At 45.9% G+C, this 17,732-nt stretch overlaps 1 protein-coding gene across 1 annotated transcript; it reads right to left on the reverse strand.

The window, feature by feature from the left end:
• Positions 1 to 1,794: 1,794 nt before the first annotated feature.
• LOC135235994 (Friend leukemia integration 1 transcription factor-like) lies at positions 1,795 to 12,624 on the reverse strand. Its single transcript, XM_064302108.1, has 5 exons — positions 12,480 to 12,624; positions 6,332 to 6,391; positions 5,761 to 5,823; positions 5,453 to 5,500; positions 1,795 to 5,020 (listed from the first exon to the last, which is right to left on the reverse strand). The coding sequence occupies exons 2-5, from the start codon at positions 6,345 to 6,347 to the stop codon at positions 4,491 to 4,493; spliced, it is 657 nt and encodes a 218-aa protein (XP_064158178.1). The 5' UTR covers positions 6,348 to 6,391; positions 12,480 to 12,624; the 3' UTR covers positions 1,795 to 4,490.
• Positions 12,625 to 17,732: the final 5,108 nt, after the last annotated feature.

The raw sequence follows: 17,732 nt of genomic DNA on the forward strand, positions 1-17,732 counted from the left end.
TGTGGCTCTTTAGTACTGGAGTCCCAGGTCCCTGATTTGTGATCTTTATGGTATTTTTTGTTGACAAAAGTTGACAAAACTTTTCAGGAGCTGCAATGTCAAGGATTTGGGAACCGTGTCACCAAGTAGGATGGGGGCAAAAGGGCAGGTTTATCAGCAGGGGTGAAAGGCTAGCTTATTTTTTAAGTAAGTTTTTGCATTGGCGTTTCAGAGAACCGGTGTCTTGAAAGGGCCCACGCAGGAGGGGGTGAAGCTGAATGGGGCAGGAAGGAAGGAGGTTGGGGGAGGGGGGAGGGTGGAATCCCATTGTTGAGACCCCCACCCAGTGGGCCCCCCACCCCAACTTTCTGACGCGGCGCACTGGGAGATATGCAGCTGCTCGTCAGCTGTTACAGTAACCACGACGATCCTGCATTGTTATCGGTGGCACAGAGGTGAGAATCCATTCCGCTGGTATGCAGCCACTTCCTCAAAAGAAACAGAGGAAGGAACACTGGGAGTAAACAGCTAGCAAGAGACAGAGGGCAAGAAAACAATATACACCCCTCCACCCACCCACTCACCCAACCCCACCTCGGTGAAACAGAGTTCATTGTCCCACAGTTCATATTCTAACTTTAAATCAACAGGCCTCAGGTAGCTTTTAGGTTCTGAACTAGTCAATTATTTTCCCTGGATGACAAGAGAACCAAGAGATGTGGTATGGAAAAATATATCCCCCTCCTGAGACTGCGGTTGCTCATTTATACCGTATAAGGCATGCACAGGATACTATGTTGGAGCCATTCCACTTCAAGGACCGAATGCAGACACGGTGAGCTACATGTGTCAAACTTCTCTCAATTAGGCAGCTTAGATGGCTTATAGCCAGACAGTGATGCAGTAAAGGTCAGTTACATAGAATATTTCATATTGTACATTCATGTCAGTAACTGCTAAGTTGACAATGTGTAAGAAAAGTGTGTTTTTTAAATAAAAAAAACAACAAAAAAACAACAACTTTTTGTGTTATTTAAACAAGGGGCATACATACACACTCCCTTATAGTGAAATGTTTAATACCATTCCTTCATCCCACCTAATGAAGTGCCTAATTTAAAATCATCAGTCAGTATAGTCATCAGAAATCATCCTGAGAAGTCACATTGATTTTGCACCAGGACTTCACTTTTTCCACACACCATGTACACCCCCACATCCCCACCCTGCAGAAATTCAATGGAAATATGTTTTCGTTCAGCTTCAAACGTGCCCCCCCTCCTCCCCGTCTCCCAGTTTGTGTCTGGAGGGGTGTCTGGTGCGGAACATAATATGGCTTTCTGGAGCTGTGTTGGCTGGTCCTTGGCACAGTGCTTTGAAAGGCAGGTAGAGCAGGTCGACCAGGGTGGAGGGGGGCCAGAAGGTAGGGGAGGTGGGGGAGGAGGGTGGAGGCCCCCTCCTGACCTCCACAGAGAGGAATACCATTCCAGAAGTTTCCATAATTGCACCCCACCCTCTGCCACTCCTGAGCTGAGCTTGTAGTGTCAGGAGCATGAATAATTTCCATTTTAATTTTGCAAAGTTTACTTTCGTGAATCAATTGCATTGCCTGGAAGTTAAACGAAAAATGTGAGGAAAAAAAAAAGCTTAAAACACAAAAACCAAGTTCAGTCAAGGCTGTGCTGAAAACTATTGGGAAAAGGCTAAAGGAGATAAACCAGCAAATCTATACAAAATGGTTTCAGTATTACTGTATATGGAAACATTTGGGCACAAAGAAATGTTTAGGAGATACTATGAGAGACTTAATGGACATTGGCTGAAAAGGTGAGTTTATTTTGACTTATTTCAACAAGAGAAAAATATGTGTTCTTTTTATTTTTTGAAGAAAACACATTTATTTTGTCATTTCCCCTATACAACAACCCTTTTACAAAAGGTAATACATAATATATTGCAGGAAAAACAGTAATAACAAAAGAAAGATTACTTGCAAAATTATATATATATATATTTAATATCCAAAGTACATTGCATATATAAAGTAGCAAATTCCCCCTTTCCCTGACTAGCCATGGTGCTAAGAAATGGAAACGGGTTACAATTTTCAGATTATTGCGTTCATGCTACATCTAAAGTGTTTCCCTTATTTTTATTTGCATAACGCAACATAATAAATCAAATAGAGGCTGCAGTACAAAACCTTTTAAGTGTTGCTTACGCTGTCTGCATGGCGTCTCGGGTCCCTTTGCACACATGGAGGGAAGCTGCCTTCTGTTTGAATAGAACTGGGTGATTTTTAAGCACTGATGCTATTTACTTACTAACATTTATAAAAGTCCATAACTCCTGTATCAAATGAAAAGATTGTCTTATGGAATTGACAAGAATTTTTTCCCTTTTTTAAATTGTGGGTAGATGCTTTAAGGCATTCGGGATTGTATATCGATAGCCACAGCAAGGCACTGGCAGAAACAATTTGTTTTCAGTGTAAAAATGAAAGCAGTAATGGACACTTGTCGGCGTTGGCTTGACTACTTTGGTAAGTCCCCTTTCTTAGTGCCATCTAGTGGTAAAACCAAGGTACTGTCATTACGTTGGGGAAGGAGCTCACTGGCCAAGACAGAGTGAGCAAATTAGTGAGTGACTACTGTTTCTGGGGCTGCTTATTTGCAATTAAAAGTCAGTTAAAAAAAAAAAAAAAAAAAACCTATTGCCCAAATGTACAGATAAACAAACAATATAACGATGTACATATCACATATCAGTTACTGATTCTTTTCCAAAAAATTTGCATTTTTGACCGAGGTCAACTCGTATTAATTCTCAAGATCTTTTAATACTGTCATATATGAAAATAAATCTGCATAATTTATACAGTAAGTTGCTTTAACGCTTAGTTGACCAATGTTAAAAAAGAAAAACAAAAAGAAGGAAATAGTTCTGACGAACGCACAGCGTTCGCGAATCCGAGGAGTTCTCTGTTTCTTCACTGTTTGGCGTTTATGTTATAGGAAAACCGGATGATACAACCTCTCTGAATTCGGCTGTTCATAGGAATCCTTACCAGTAAAATAGGAGCCCTACTGACTGATTTAAAAATTGAAATAATGGCACACAACCAGAAATCTATAATGGTACATAGAGTGAAATGTGGGAGTGCAGTTAACATGGCGAAAATGCACCTCTGAACTCTACAAGGGTAATAACATAGGTATAAGTCAGTTGTGCTCCTATCTTATGTGAATAAACAGAGATGAGCTCCATCAATCAGAGTATATTGGTAACAGCTAGTAGAATAATAGATATTTTCCTTCTTCCTGGCTAATATCCACAGGGGCCCAGCAAGTACGGCCAGAAAGTAACTAACCAGTTACCGATGTTGTTGTTCTCTTGGTTGCTACCAACATATTCTGTGAGTGGCGGAGTGCCTCTCTCTGTTTTCTGAGCGTAAGATGAGGTCAGAACTGTCTTATCTCTATTTTATTATCCCAGGAGCTGCACAGGAAGTGGCCTCAGTCCAGAGCCCAGATGTCTGTCAGGCTGGGCAGAAGCTGCGGGCACTCACCGCCCGTGGCAGCAGGCCAGCAGGGACACGGGGGCTCCCCAAGAAAGTTCCTGCTGGGGGGTGAGGGATGGGAGTGTGTGGTCCGGTGGGACTGCAGAGCATTCACATTATTACCAGCCTGTGCCACAGCACAGGGGCCACAGCGACCTCTTATATCTTGTAGTTTCCATGCCAACTGGTTTCATTTCCTGAGGCCGCCCCAACATGGACAAAAAAATAAAAATTAGAACATTAAAAAAACAGCACTCCAGCTCAGGTTTCTCCAACTTCCAGTTTGGAGGAAAAGTCTCCAGTTTGGAGGAGAAATCTCCAGCTGCCAGATTTCCCTCCAGAGCACGAGATGTCCTCTGTTATCCTTTTTTCCCTCCTCTGGAGTGCCCTGTCAGCTCCAGTGGGGGCGGTCCAGACGGGATATGGACGGACGGACAAGCTGACTCAACGTCATTAGAAACTGTGTCGGTGGGGCTCAAAGGGGTTTTTTGGGGACTGGACAATTCAAGACCCACGGGAAGCCAAGGACAGAGTCTGGCACAGAACACAACAGTTAAAATGCCAATGTGGTCCCATAATGCCCATGATATGGGGGTACAGTTTTTGGGGAGGGGGCAGAGGGGTAATACCCCAGCTCCGAGTGCAGCTTTAAATGGAGGAAGGCACAAAAACACACAAAAAACATACACAGCCCTCCCCGGCCCCACACATAAACAAAAACAGTCTATTTTTTTAAACATACGATTAAGTAGTACTCCATTTAAGACTGGATTGTGAAATCCATTGTATTCCTTCTTTTTGAGAAAAGTAAATCCTTAATTTAATCTTTCATTTCATTCAGGCAGTTTCAGAGGTTTTTTCAGATGTAAAGGTGGTCGCCCTTCCCCTGCCTCTGTTTGTGAGTGCGGGGGGTTGGGAGTAGAGGGCGGGGTTGGGGGGGGGGGGGGGAATTTTAATAGTAGCTGCCCAGGTGGGACGGCACATGAGAGTTGGGGTGGCGGGGCACGTTGGGGTTTGGGTAGATCCCCCCTGCCGGCGAGCTCCAGTAGGGGGCGGTGGGTCCAAAGAAGTTGGAGGAGCTGACGGGCATGGAGGGGGGGTGGGGGGAGACGAAGTTGACCTTCTGCTGGTGGGCGTGGTAGGGGGGCACGTAGGCCAGGTCCGAGGGGTACTTGTAGACCGAGGACTCCGTGGGGTGGGGCTGTAGCGCCTGGGCGATGCCGTGGAAGTCGAACTTGTAGGCGTAGCGCTTGCCGTGCACCTTGGTCATGATGTTCTTGTCGTAGTAGTAGCGCAGCGCGCGGCTCAGCTTGTCGTAGTTCATGTTGGGCTTGCTCTTGCGCTCGCCCCAGCGCCGCGCCACCTCGTCCGGGTCCGTCATCTTGAACTCGCCGTTGGTGCCCTCCCACGTGATGCAGCCGGCGTTGGCGCTGTCCGACAGCAGCTCCAGCAGGAACTGCCACAGCTGGATCTGACCCGAACCTGGGGAGAGAGGGACGGGGAGGATGTCCAATCAGAGTCCCCATTTACATTAACATCCATTATCACTAAAGTGCACATCTGCCATCAATGGACTTGCATTATCACTAAAGTGCACATATGCTAACATTGAACACCCATTATCATGGAAGCACAGATCCATTGCCATTGGACAAGCATTATGATTGAGGCATAGATCCGTTCTCACTGAATACCCATTATCACTTAAGTGTACATACAGTGTCGTGAACGGCCATTTTCACTGGTGTTCCGCTTTGACAAAATCCCTAACATGACCACTTCTCTCCTTGAGGGATTTAGTTTTGGAGTTGCATATTGATGCCCTTAGAAACTGAAAACAGAAATGCAGCTTGGGATCCCTCAGGCAATACAACAGCAGCCTCTTCCTACAGCACAGAGCCTGAATGTCCTTACCTGGGTTAGCTAACCGACTACTGGTGGGGCCCAGGATCTGGTAGGGATCTGGGGGTACAGAAACACACAGGGTGAGCCCATTATTGTGGGTAATGGGGGGCAGTACAACAGAGTGGTTTATTAATATTAATAATAATAATAATAACAAGAAGAAGAAGAACTTAATTAATGGTTATGTAAGAAACCCCTTAGATACAACAAACGGTGCTGATAAGAGGCAGACTTCTGTGAACTGCCCTACAGTTATTATTTTAATTAGCAATGAAAAATAATAATTTTCATGGGTATATAAATGAACAAAGGATCACCTGGCTGTGTCCTCTGCTGCTGCTCAGGAGTCTTGGACATGCTCTGTGTGACCGCCGGCGGGCCTGTGGAGGGGGTGGGGGGAGGGTGGGGTGGGGTGGGACGGGGCGGAAGGACAAGGCAGAGAGAGTGGTTTGGAAATTCAGTCAGGCGGCAAGGTGGACAACCAGGGGCATGCTCTCGAGGCGCGCTGACACAACTCCAGAAAAAACAGGGCAGCAGCCGGCTTCTCTGCTAAGTGCTTAATGGAGCCGAAAGCCTCTGTCCCAGGCCCCGCCCACGGGGCTCTGACTGGCGCGTGCTGGCCTCAGCATGGGCGCACTAAGCGGCTCAGTAAAAACCAGCGCTGCCACGCCCATAGAAACAGAGTCACTGAAATGGTTCCGGTCCTAAAAAGCCGAGGTCCGGTCACCAGTGTGAACAGAAACCTGGAGGCTGTGTGGTAGAACTGTCACTTCTCATTTTCAGTGGTCTGCTCTGTGGTGGCTAACAGTCTATCTGTCAGTGTGAAACAGATGCTTTGGGAGCAGATCTGGCTGTTGTATATCTGTGGTGGAATGGGCTCTCTCTCACCTTTTCCACTGTGCATGTTGTTCGACCACCCTGTCCTCCGTGCTGATTCGTATGAGGTGTCTGAGAGGAAGAGAGAGTGACATGTAAAAAACAAAAAAAAAACAAAAACAAAAACAAACCAGCCTTTAACCTTGAATTAAACAATGAGCGCTTATGTTTTCCATTTAATTTTCAAGTATAAAGTATTTAAAACGTGAATGACTTTTAAATACTAAAAAAAACTAGAAATTGTAATGTCCTGTGTGTGCTGTTATTTTTGTTCTGCATCAACTTCTCGAAGGACAACTTTTTGTTGACCATTTTCTGTAGAAAGTACAAATTTGTATACAGAAAATTTCAAGTTAAGAGAGAGAGAGGGATATATAAGGAGAGGGAATTTGACCAGAAAACGAGAGAGAGTAGAGACGAGAGTGATAAAAAAGAAGAGTAAAATTGATAACAGTCTTTCCCCAAATCAGAGAAAACCTGCAATATCGTTGACACCAAAATGTGACACCATACATTCCTCAAATGACCTTGAAAAGACCGTACAGTCCAAACACAATGTCACCAAACATCAAAACCACCACTGTGAAAAAAGACGCATACTGCGACACAAAAGCACAAAACTGACTGTAGTGTATAAATGAAGGGCTTGGCTTTCAGGGCTGGTCTAACACCTGCATCATCCTTCACAGGGGTTCAGTCATGAGTGAGGAGAGACAGGCCCTCATATCTCCCACACAGACAGGCATATCCCCTCTCACCCCCCCCCCCCCCAACACCGCCCTGGATTTTGTGAGTAACCAGATTGTCACAGGAAAAAGAAGAGAGGTGTGCCAAGAGACGGCTATAAAAAGCCTCCTCAGCCGGAGATCTGTCCAGAACCTTCTGAGGATATCTGGCTGGGTTTCGCTGCTGGAACCGGAACGCAGTTACGCCTCTAACCTGACAGAACCCGCTAAACGGTTTATGGGACAGCAAGGCCGGCTGAGCCTAATCCATCGGGACTTGACTCGCCAACACACGGACACGCACATAAGTGCACATGCATACACGTACATGCACACACACGCAAACACACGGTTAAGAGCCAGGTTGTGAAGTATTTCTACTTTTGAAGAGTTAAAAACAGATTGAATCTGGACAGGAAATGCTGGGATCCCATGATGCTATTGGGTGGCTGGGGCAGAAATCGTAAGGAAAGTGCCTTTCTCCACTGAGCGCTAGCGCTAACTGTCTGTCAATGTTCCGCCGCAGCCAGGCTTGTGAATAGACCCATCGGGTGCATTATTGCGTTGCCAATCTGTTCGATCTGTATCTGCATGCTTCTGTTTGGGCTTCTCCCATGCCTCGGCCCCTGTCCCGCCCATCTCTGGGAGCACCGCTCACTGCAGGCGGGATGTCCCACACCCCCAAACTGAAGCTGGTTAAGGGCAGTTACACCCGCTATACTGCTGCTATTGACTCAAGCCCCTGGAGACCTGCCAGGTCACCTAAAAATCAGAAACCAATTTAAGCTAAGAAAATAGGTGGTGTGGGTTGACTGTATAATCAGTTAATTTAATTGATAAATTAAACTGCAAGAAGAACTCTCCAAGGTGAACAGTTACTGCTTATTTCATTACCAGCTACCGAGTGTGAGGTAAAACACCACCCTAGGCCCTGGTGAAGACAGACGTAAATATATTTTATGTGCTTCTGACAGAGGAGCAATGCTACATCACGTGTTAATGTGTGCCTTTCTCTTCTGCCATTTAGTGTGTGCTCCGTGCTCTGAGCCTTATGCACATACAAATCTGGTGCAGCTTGTTTAGCTTGGGGCCCTCCTGCGCTCTGATAGGCTCCTCAATGCCCAGAACACGGTGCAACATCGCCCTCTTCTGGACTAATGGTATAGAACAACAAATCTTTTTTAATAATAGGACTTGCTTTGTAGTTTCTCAGTAGATTTTTTAAAGTTGTATGAACAGCAAAGTTTGCATCTCCAATCCAGAGCCTACATGAAAACATCTCTCTCAGTGTTATAACCAAAAGCAAGAAAACCTGTATATTTTATGCAATGATCTAAGTAGCATAGCATATAGGATTCACATTTGAAATGCTAATGTTCAGGAAAGGAAAACATCCATACTGTTTAAAGTTATGTTGTGTTTGCTATGTGGCCAATACAACATCAACTGCATGTTTTAATAAGCCATAGAAAAGACAAATGAAGAACAAAAGATGAGAAATAGGAAAGCAAGCACCAAGCATGTTTTTGTCTCATTACCATAGAAACCAGCTCACTCAGCAAACTGAAGGAAGGAAACATACATTTGAACAATTAATTCCTTCTGCAATTAAGCCATTGTGAGTTTGGCCTCCTATTAACCCTGGGATTGAAAACAAGTCACTTATGTTATACTTTCCAGTATACATTAACACATCACTAGATGGAGCGGAAATAGAATATAGACTACACATGCGTATGTCTATGTATGTGTTTATAACAACAAACCCATAGAGGTGAGACTATTCTTTCTCAAGAACCGCTTTTTGGGGGGTGGGGAGGGAGTCGGAGGGGGGAGAAATAACAAGCGGCCTGTTGGATCGCTGCAGAGTCTGTCAGGCCCAATCTGGAGGGGGCCAGAGGGCCAGCCACGGCGCTCTGCCTGCGGTGGGGGGGTCCTCAGAGAGTTGCGTTTCCTGCTCGCCTCGTCTGCAGACAGCCTCTCTTTGTTTAACCGACCCTTCCACCCCCCCACACCCCTTTCCCTCCTGTGAAAAAACACACAGGAGCTGCCTCCTTCCAGGAGAAGGGAAGGGTTACGGACACATGAAAAGAAAGAGAGAGAGAGAAAAGGCGTGAGAGAGAGAGAGACAGACAGACAGACAGAGACAAAGAGCAAGAGAGAGAGAGGCAGAGAGAGAAGCAGCGAGTGAGAGTGAGAGTGAGAGAGAGGGGGAAGTGGGAAGGGGAGCCCCAGACGAAACACAACTTTGGAATTTGAAAAGAAAACAATTACAATGGATCCCGCTACTGTCTGATAGCACAGATGTGTCAGCTTTCCCCTGTGTCCGTCTCTAGGTTATAAAAAGGGGGGGGGGGGGGGCGCGTCTGGCGGCCGCAATGGTGTGACATCACAGAAAAACTCTGGCTGCGGTTAGCATTTATAAATTTGATTAGCCGAATCAAAAGTGCGGCAGGACACAATAGTGAGGCTCAAGTGCAGTGCACTGTCCGGGGGCGGGGCCCCATAGTGAGGCTCAGGTGTGGTAAATGGTTTGGTGTGGGACAGAACTGCAGCAGGCGCTTTGGTTGGGTGCACCGTGCCATGCCCCGGCTACAGAGGGAGGCCTGGCTCTCCGTGCCCCGCCCTCGCCTGTTCCCTCAGGCCCCGTCTGACCATTTCCATGGCAGCAGCCTCTGGGAGACTCGGCTGTGGAGCAGCGAGTTCAGGCAGGATCCAGCCTCCACTGAGGGACCAGTGTGGTGCTCTGTGGGAGAAACCCTCGCCGCCCCAGCCAAAACCACACTCTGCCAGCCTGCTGCTCTCCCATGCACCCGCACGGAAGGGTCCGGAACCCAAAATCCACTTTCGGCAGCGTGAGCTCGCATGCGTGTGCGCACGCACAGACACACACACACCTGTGCACATATAGTACATGCAAGCATGTACACAAACACGCATACTGTACATGCATGCGTGTTCAGTCATCGAGTCCACCACTATATATTTGTTTGATTACTTGCTGAGCCAACAGCTTTTGCACAGCTGAAACTCTACATATTAACCACACGTGCAACTGCTCACAATCTGCAACAGTAATACCACCGCTATGGATTTCCCTCTGCAGCTTAATAAGTTTAGTTCCTTAGCCACGGCTCCACAATGCCTGGCTTGTTCAAAGCCGTTTGCCATGTTTACCTCTCCTGCATTTATCGATCACACTTTTCTTAAACAGTTTGTTTCATTAAAAAACCTCTGTTTACCCAAAAGATTATAAGACCCGACTGCAGCCCTCAATAAATTGTAAGTCAAAAGCCTCTTTTCTGAGCGCACATACACACACACACACACATGATCCCATGTTTATACAGCTCTTGTCTTTTCATCGCGATTGCAGAGCTAGACCTGATGTCAGTTTACCGTTTAACATTTAATGGAAATATAAATATAAATATATTAATGGAAAATGGCTACAGTAATGAGTAGACTGGACAGAACTGCAGGGCGTCAGACAGACACTGCTGTGCTAGGGCTCGGATGGCACCCCACCGTGTCTGGGACCAAGCGCCACAGAAAGCTGGAGCGGGCTAAATCAACTCCAAGGCACATTCATATCCTGTGTAAACATTTTAGAAGCTTGGAATTATGGGAACCTATCTGCAAATAGTTTTCAGATGTCAAGCTTAGGAATTTGGAATTTTCAATTTCCATGTCACAGCTTTGTTTTGTAATTGTAAAGTAATTCACTGAGTTTCAACTATTGCATAGCAAGAAATGTGACAAAGAACATTCTCACATTAACTATTTTTTTTTTTTACAAAAATGTCCAGTCAAACCCCATAGCTAAGTCTTGTCATATCAACCAAAACAAGTAAGAGGACTTGTTTTAGGTGTAAGGGGGGCTCGACTGGGATCTTATCAGAACAGCTTCTTCCCTGAGCCCTACCCAGAGTGCAATACTCACAGAACCCCAAGCCTATCAGTATTATTGCAGCCCTGCTTCCTCCCTCTGGACCAGACTGCCCGGTCCCAGCCACCCTGTCCCCCAGAGCCATGGGGCAGTAATTCCCTGCTGTGTGCCTGTGAGATAACCGCTGGGCCCATGGCAATATCCAGTGTTCTTCCCTTCAGGAGATGGTACCCTGTGCCGTAAGATGTCTGTGTAACAAATCACCTATCAGCTTTTTAAAGATGTGTTTCACATTTAGAACAACGATTACGTCAGGATATACAAGAGATTTATGAGGCTATCAGAACGCTTTCTCTGAAATACACTCACATAAAAACAAACACACACAAACTCACAGATACATTCATAGTTCCACGATCACGCACACACTCACAGGCACTCACACACATATATTCATACACACACATACATATTCATACTTACATCTCGCGCGCACACACATTCACACTTACACATGTACGGACACAAACACACACACACACACACACACATACACACACGTGAACGTCCATACGCACACACACATACATATGCACACAGTAAGCATACACCTTTCTCCTCACCCCTTCTATCCCTCCCCCATCCCCTCTCCCTTGCCCCACCAGCCCCACGTTCTGACCCTCTGAATCTAATTTCCAAAAAAACAAAGGTATGATTCTCTCTTCTTTTTGTTGCCCCTCACCACCTGTCCCTCTGCTGACTCCTCAAACAACCTGCCCGCGACACAGACTCCTTCTCCCCCAGTCTCAACACTCACACACGCTCCTGCTAATTCTCCACCAGCCAACAACAGAGGCCTGCTTCTGCCTTTTGTCTTGCTAATGCCCCAGTATTGTAGCCCTCCCAATGGGCACCCCTCTTCGCAGGTAGGGTATGAATGGGAGGTTGGAGTGGCTCTGTCATTAGCGCTTTGACAAAGGATACACCTGCCAATGGCAGTGTTTACGATCATATCTGCGGCTGCTCAGCAGGGAGAGCAGAGGAGGCGCTGGCAGCCACCTCTGTGACTCAAAACTGAAGTGCTCACCACAGCAAGGATTTGCCTTTTATTGTTTTTGCTAAATAAATAACCGTAGCTACCGCTACTGCTACTGCTATCCTACCTGCCACTGCTGCTGCTAATGTTAACCCACCCATTAATGCTACTGCAACTGCTATCACAACCAGTAATGCTACTGCTACCACTACCATTATCTCACTCAGTTCTACTACCATTAACCCATTCACTAATGATAGTGATGCCCCTATTCCACCTGCAACCGCTGCCTATACAAATATTATATCTGCAAGCAATACCACTGCCTGTACTGTTATTGCAACCACTAGCACTATTACAACCACTACCGCTATCCTATCCATGACTGCTACCGCTATCCCACCTGTTTGGGCTAACATTGTGCCGACTGCTATCCTACCAACTGCCACTGCTGCAGCTATGCTTAACAGTCCCTGGTTTATGGACAGGTGAACATGTACACTGTCTTACCTTCCTTAGCGGCCAGGCGCGGGGGCTGGTCAGTGTGAGATGCAGTGTTGTATGTTAGCGATGAGCTGCCTGTAACACACAAGAGACCAAGTGATGGTGATTAAATGTTCATTTAAATGTACTATAAAATTTGTGGAATATGAAAACGTTTTGGTTTCACGCTTCCCTTTAGTACAGACCAAGTAGATGTCACTAAATAGTATTCTGGTGAAAACAGGTTTTATAATTTTGGCTCAGAGTTCCATAGATCTGTTTTCAGCCCAAGTGTATTGTTAAGTATCACTTCAGTTTAGTCTTAATTTGAGACCAGTAAAATCCTATGACAACTATTTTATTGCACACAAGGGCTCTAAACATTCTATAAGCAGGTTGCCGGTGTGTTTACCAGTACTTACAATTAGCATAATTATGTTAGCTTACAAAAACAACCTTCCCTCTCATTGTCTCCTATGTTACTTTCAAATGTCTTATTCTCCTAGTCTCTGGTCGTCAGGCGGCACTTTAGGCAAAATGCAGCAGGATGCATATTTAAGGGAAACACAAGACCAAAATCAAAACAGAAAAAAATTACCATACGAGGCTCCTTTGGGAAGTTTTTATTATTATTATTATTTTTTGGAATGGGAACAGGGAAAAGCAACAAAATATAACTGAACTAGTCTTTTTAAAGCTAAGCAGCATGCATTGGCTGCTGTCGAGAGAGGAATTAATTCTTTATTTTTTTGGGGCGGGGGTCTCCAGGCTGTGTGCTGGGCTGGACTCATATTTTACCTTACGCCTAACCCCCTCCCCCCCTCCCCCTAACAGTTGCAGTCAACTCCTGAATGTGCTGTGGCCAAACAGGGCTGCCATTGTGTGAGGTGGAGTCCCTGCACAGCAATCAAACGCAGCTCCCCATACAAAAATAATTCCATGGGCGAGCGAGCGCTGGGGTGGGCGTGCAGGCCTGGGATGCATCCTGAGAGAGGGGTTAACCCTTTCCCGCCCAGACATACCACAGACAGGGCCTCTGGTAAACAGAGAGAGAGCGTCCCAGTGTTCCAGCGGCACAGTAGGAAGGCAGTGTGACCTTTGCCCCCTTAGGCTACACCTGCACATGCTCTGTGGACGTTTTATTCTTTAAAAGATGATGCACGCAGTGACTGTGTGGCCACCTGCGGCCTTCGGTATAGAATATGTGGTTTCAGCCTCCTGTAATGTCACTGTTTATCCTCTAGGGGTCTGCAGCACATGCAACCAAAAAACCACTGCGGGACCGCTGCCCGTCACAGGCGCCTCTCCCCTCAGTTTGCCCCAAAGTCCCAGGCCAGGGGGTGGGTGGCCTTCTTGGCAGCAGTACAGGCTGCTGGCCTTGCTAACAGTGCTAATCTGCAAATAGAAATGACTAAAGCAGAGAGCTTAAAAACAGAGAAAGGGAGGGGAGAGCGAGAAAAGAGTAGGACAAAATTAAACGTGAAAGGAGGAATGGAAAGAGCAAAGAGAGGGAGTGGGATTGAAAGGGTTAGAGGACATGGAAGAGGTAGAGACAGAGGGCAGAAGAAAAAACAATGAAAGAGGTGGAAGTAGAGAGACAGACATGCCAGAAACAGACAGACTGACAAAGAGAATGTTTATGGCCTGTAAACCATGAGAGGGAGAGGAATATGACGAGCGCCATGGGAGGGGGCTCTCTCTCGCTCCCGCTTGCCCCTGGCCCCCCTCCCCCCCGCCGCAGCGGTCCTGCCGGGACGTCTGGAGTGGTGAAACCAAACCGCTCCATCATGTGACGCTCAACCACTCCTGCGGCTCTAGACATTCAAGCCCCCCCCCCAAAAAACCCAAAACAGACGTGCGTTTTCTGCGAGTGCTTTGCCACAGGATACATTCGTTCCTCGCAGTATTAGGGGAGGGGGGTAACACGTGGCATCAAACCCACGCACACGGGTGCGATAACAAAAACAGTCCGTAGACTTTCCTCTGACAGGATAATTTGGACAAATTCTCAAATTGCGCCCCAAATTGAAAGCACATTGGCGCGCTAGGGCAATCGCTTCAAAGATCTGGATAGAGGACATACGTAGCGTGCAGACAATCAGCCTTTTACCCAGTGATGGCAAGATACAAAAATCCACAAATGCATTGAATACCTCAGTGTATGTGTGCATGTATGTGTGTATATGTGTACATATGTACGTATGTATGTTTATGTGCGTGTGTGTAAATATATATTTATACTCACATACACACACAAACATATGCGCATGTGTCTGTGTGTGTGTGTGTGCATTTTTATTCTAAATAACCTTTGGCATATTTTATTGGCCGAGCCCTGTACTGCTGTGGCCTGAGGGCGGGGTCACATCTCTTTTCTGCTGTGAATGAACTTAATGACACCAAAGAATGTTAATCAGAGTTTGGATAAACAGAGACAGCCCCCTCGCTATAACACACATCCGTAGCACTGCTGACGGACACTGCCAGGCCTGTAATCACTAAACACTTCCCTACCCCGCTTTCCGGTGTTTGGCTTTCCCTCCGAACGGGAAGCCCCAGAGTCAATCCAGTCCTCACGAGCCAAGGAACTGCGCTATTTTCTGGAGTGTTTCAGAATAAACCATGACTCCTCCCCAACCCCCACACCTCGCCACCTTCTGTGACTCTCCTGTTCATTACTGCTATTGATTGATTTTTTGGGAGTGGGTGGTCCTCCCTAATTTTGTGCATCCGCTGCACCCTGTTTCCTTGAGTTTCGTGCCTGGATGGAAGCATCAGTCTGTTGCATCTTCCCTGAATGCTGGCCACCTTTGGCGGGCGCTTGCATGCTTTTTCGCCCACACAGGGCTGGTGCCAGAGAGCCTGAATGTCCCTCTGAAACGTGTGCCCTTTAGCAAAGATGACACATGCTGCCGGCCCTGGTGACACACAGGACTTGGAGATCAGAGCCGGTCAGAAGTGCTATCCCTGCATCCGTCGCATTTCCTCCACCACCACAGCCATGGGCTGACAAAGATCTTCCCATGATGCCACGGTTGCAGATCATCACGATTCCGGGAATCTCATCAAATAATCTCTCTCTGCTGGGACACACCCACTAATAACTGTGTCATAATATTTGGGGAAGTGCAGCTGCAGCCGTCATTTGCGCTGGCTGTCGGACCTGAGCCCTGGCAGAGGATCTGAATCAGACGGTGCTTGATGCGGGACAGGCTCAGAAGAACAGCCATCCTTGCTGCTCACTACTCCTCTCTGCAGAGGACAGGAATCATCACACAGAGCCTCTGAGCCTGCTGGGAAGGGCTGGTTCCCCCCTTGGGAAGGCCAGGTAATTCCCAGGGAAGGGCTGGTTCCACCTTTAAGAATGTGTGTGTGCATGAGTGTGTGTGTGTGTATACCTGCCTGTATGACACCTGTGTTGTGAAATCACTGCATAATGGTAATGTAAAGTGCTATGTAACAAGTTGTGTAGTCGCCTGGTAGCTTACTATTCCTGGTAATTGAAGTAATGAGGACACGGCTTGTCGGTGACCTCATGAATTTTTGTATTGTGCGGGATCCTGCCATCGGCGAAGACGCCTGTCAATTCCCTGAGGTAATTGAATGGCCAAGAGCAGGCTACGTGGCATTGTGACCCGAGGTGAGCTCATGAAGGAGGCAGGAGCTGCTTGCCAGCTAGTGTCAGGAGAGTGGTTTAATCTCATAGGCCTGTCCCTTAATGTCAATTCCATGTTCACGGTCCTCCTGTCATTTGAGAGCCATATTTTTTCAATTCTCACTGTTGCTCTTTAGCCATATCAGAAATATATATATATATATATATATATATATATACACACACACAGCATTTTGCATAAATGTCAAGTTATGCATGCATTCAATCATGCTTCAGTTGGTTTTCTCTTTCACCCATTCATACTTGGTTTGTTATTTTTTACACAATCTAATTTATTTTCTCACTCATACATAGAAAACTTGCTCAAGACAAATTATTCATACATTAATTCAGACACTAATTCATGCACTAGTTCATTTATTTCTGGTTCCTCCTATCATCTATCCATACATTAGTTGGCATGTTTTTCATTTATATAGTAACATTGCTAACCCCTTACATGCCACAGTAATTCAATCATGCATGCATTCTCATTCATCCCTGCATCTATTAGTTCACTCCTTCATTTGTCTGCTCACTCATACAAGCGCAACCCATTCAATACATTAATCCATTCATTTATTCATCATTGCTTTCCTTTATGCATTGCTGAATCTATTAATTCAATCACTTCATACATCATGAAATATTTCTTTTTAATATTGTAATGTTAATTCCTTGTTTTCCAGACTAAACCCAGGGTGAGCAAACTCAGTTTATGAGAGAAATTGTCAGAATTTCATGAGCAAAACCACAGATTAAATTCTCCCAAAAGCCCACTAATATATAAAAATAAATATTAACAAGTGTAAAAGGTTTTTCTTTTCACACGCTAAACTTTCCATTATGTTCAACGACTGCCAAAAAAATCACAGTGACACATGCTTAAACCCCTCAAGTCAAACTGAAGAGCAAAGTGTGCCGCGGTTAAACAGAATGGAGCCATGTGTTTGCAGTAACTTGCAGTCGTCCCTCTCTGTAGGACGTAGCGGTTGCTGTCCTCCTTGGCTCAGTCACCCCTGCCCAGTCTCTTTGGCATCTAGGTACATGAATTTGGTCCCCGCTCTCAGACACTCTCCCTGCACAGGCTGGATATCCTCAGAGCAGCCATGTATGGCACAATAATCACATCTTGTAGGGATAGCGGCCCTAAGAGAGCGCGTTGCAAGTAGCTATTATGTGTGAATCAACTGGCCTATTTGAATGTTAATAGCGGCTATTTACCAATATGGAGTCTTTATGTGTTTAGTCATTGGACTGTGTTTAGTGTTCAGTCACAAAGGCATCAAAGAGCCTTCTCCCTTGGCCTAGCTGAACAGATGCAGGCATAACACAGACACACACATATCTATTCGGCATTAGCATTTCATTATGGAGATGGAGACAATGATTACAGCTGGCTCCATTTAAATGAGAAAGCAAAAAAGAAAAAAAAAGAAAAAAGAAAAAAAGAAACACCCGCCATATAAATGAATTAAATTCCCCCTCAGAGTCTAACACAAAGAACAATGAAATCTCACCTGCAGGAGGTGTTTCTGAACAGGCAGTTAGACAACCCCTCTTTTTTCCATCTAATTAAAATTTTAACACAATGACATAAGTAAAAGTATAAATGCATCAATCAT

Source organism: Anguilla rostrata, chromosome 12 (genome assembly GCF_018555375.3).
Source record: "Anguilla rostrata isolate EN2019 chromosome 12, ASM1855537v3, whole genome shotgun sequence".
Taxonomy (NCBI): Eukaryota; Metazoa; Chordata; class Actinopteri; order Anguilliformes; family Anguillidae; genus Anguilla; species Anguilla rostrata.

Bases quoted from the DNA above. Each gene is read 5' to 3' on its own strand.
- LOC135235994 (XM_064302108.1), bottom strand. The intron at 5,501-5,760 runs GTGATCCTTTGT...CTGTACCCCCAG, and splicing joins GCAGCAGAGGACACAGCCAG to ATCCCTACCAGATCCTGGGC. The intron at 5,021-5,452 runs GTAAGGACATTC...CTCTCTCCCCAG, and splicing joins TAGTCGGTTAGCTAACCCAG to GTTCGGGTCAGATCCAGCTG.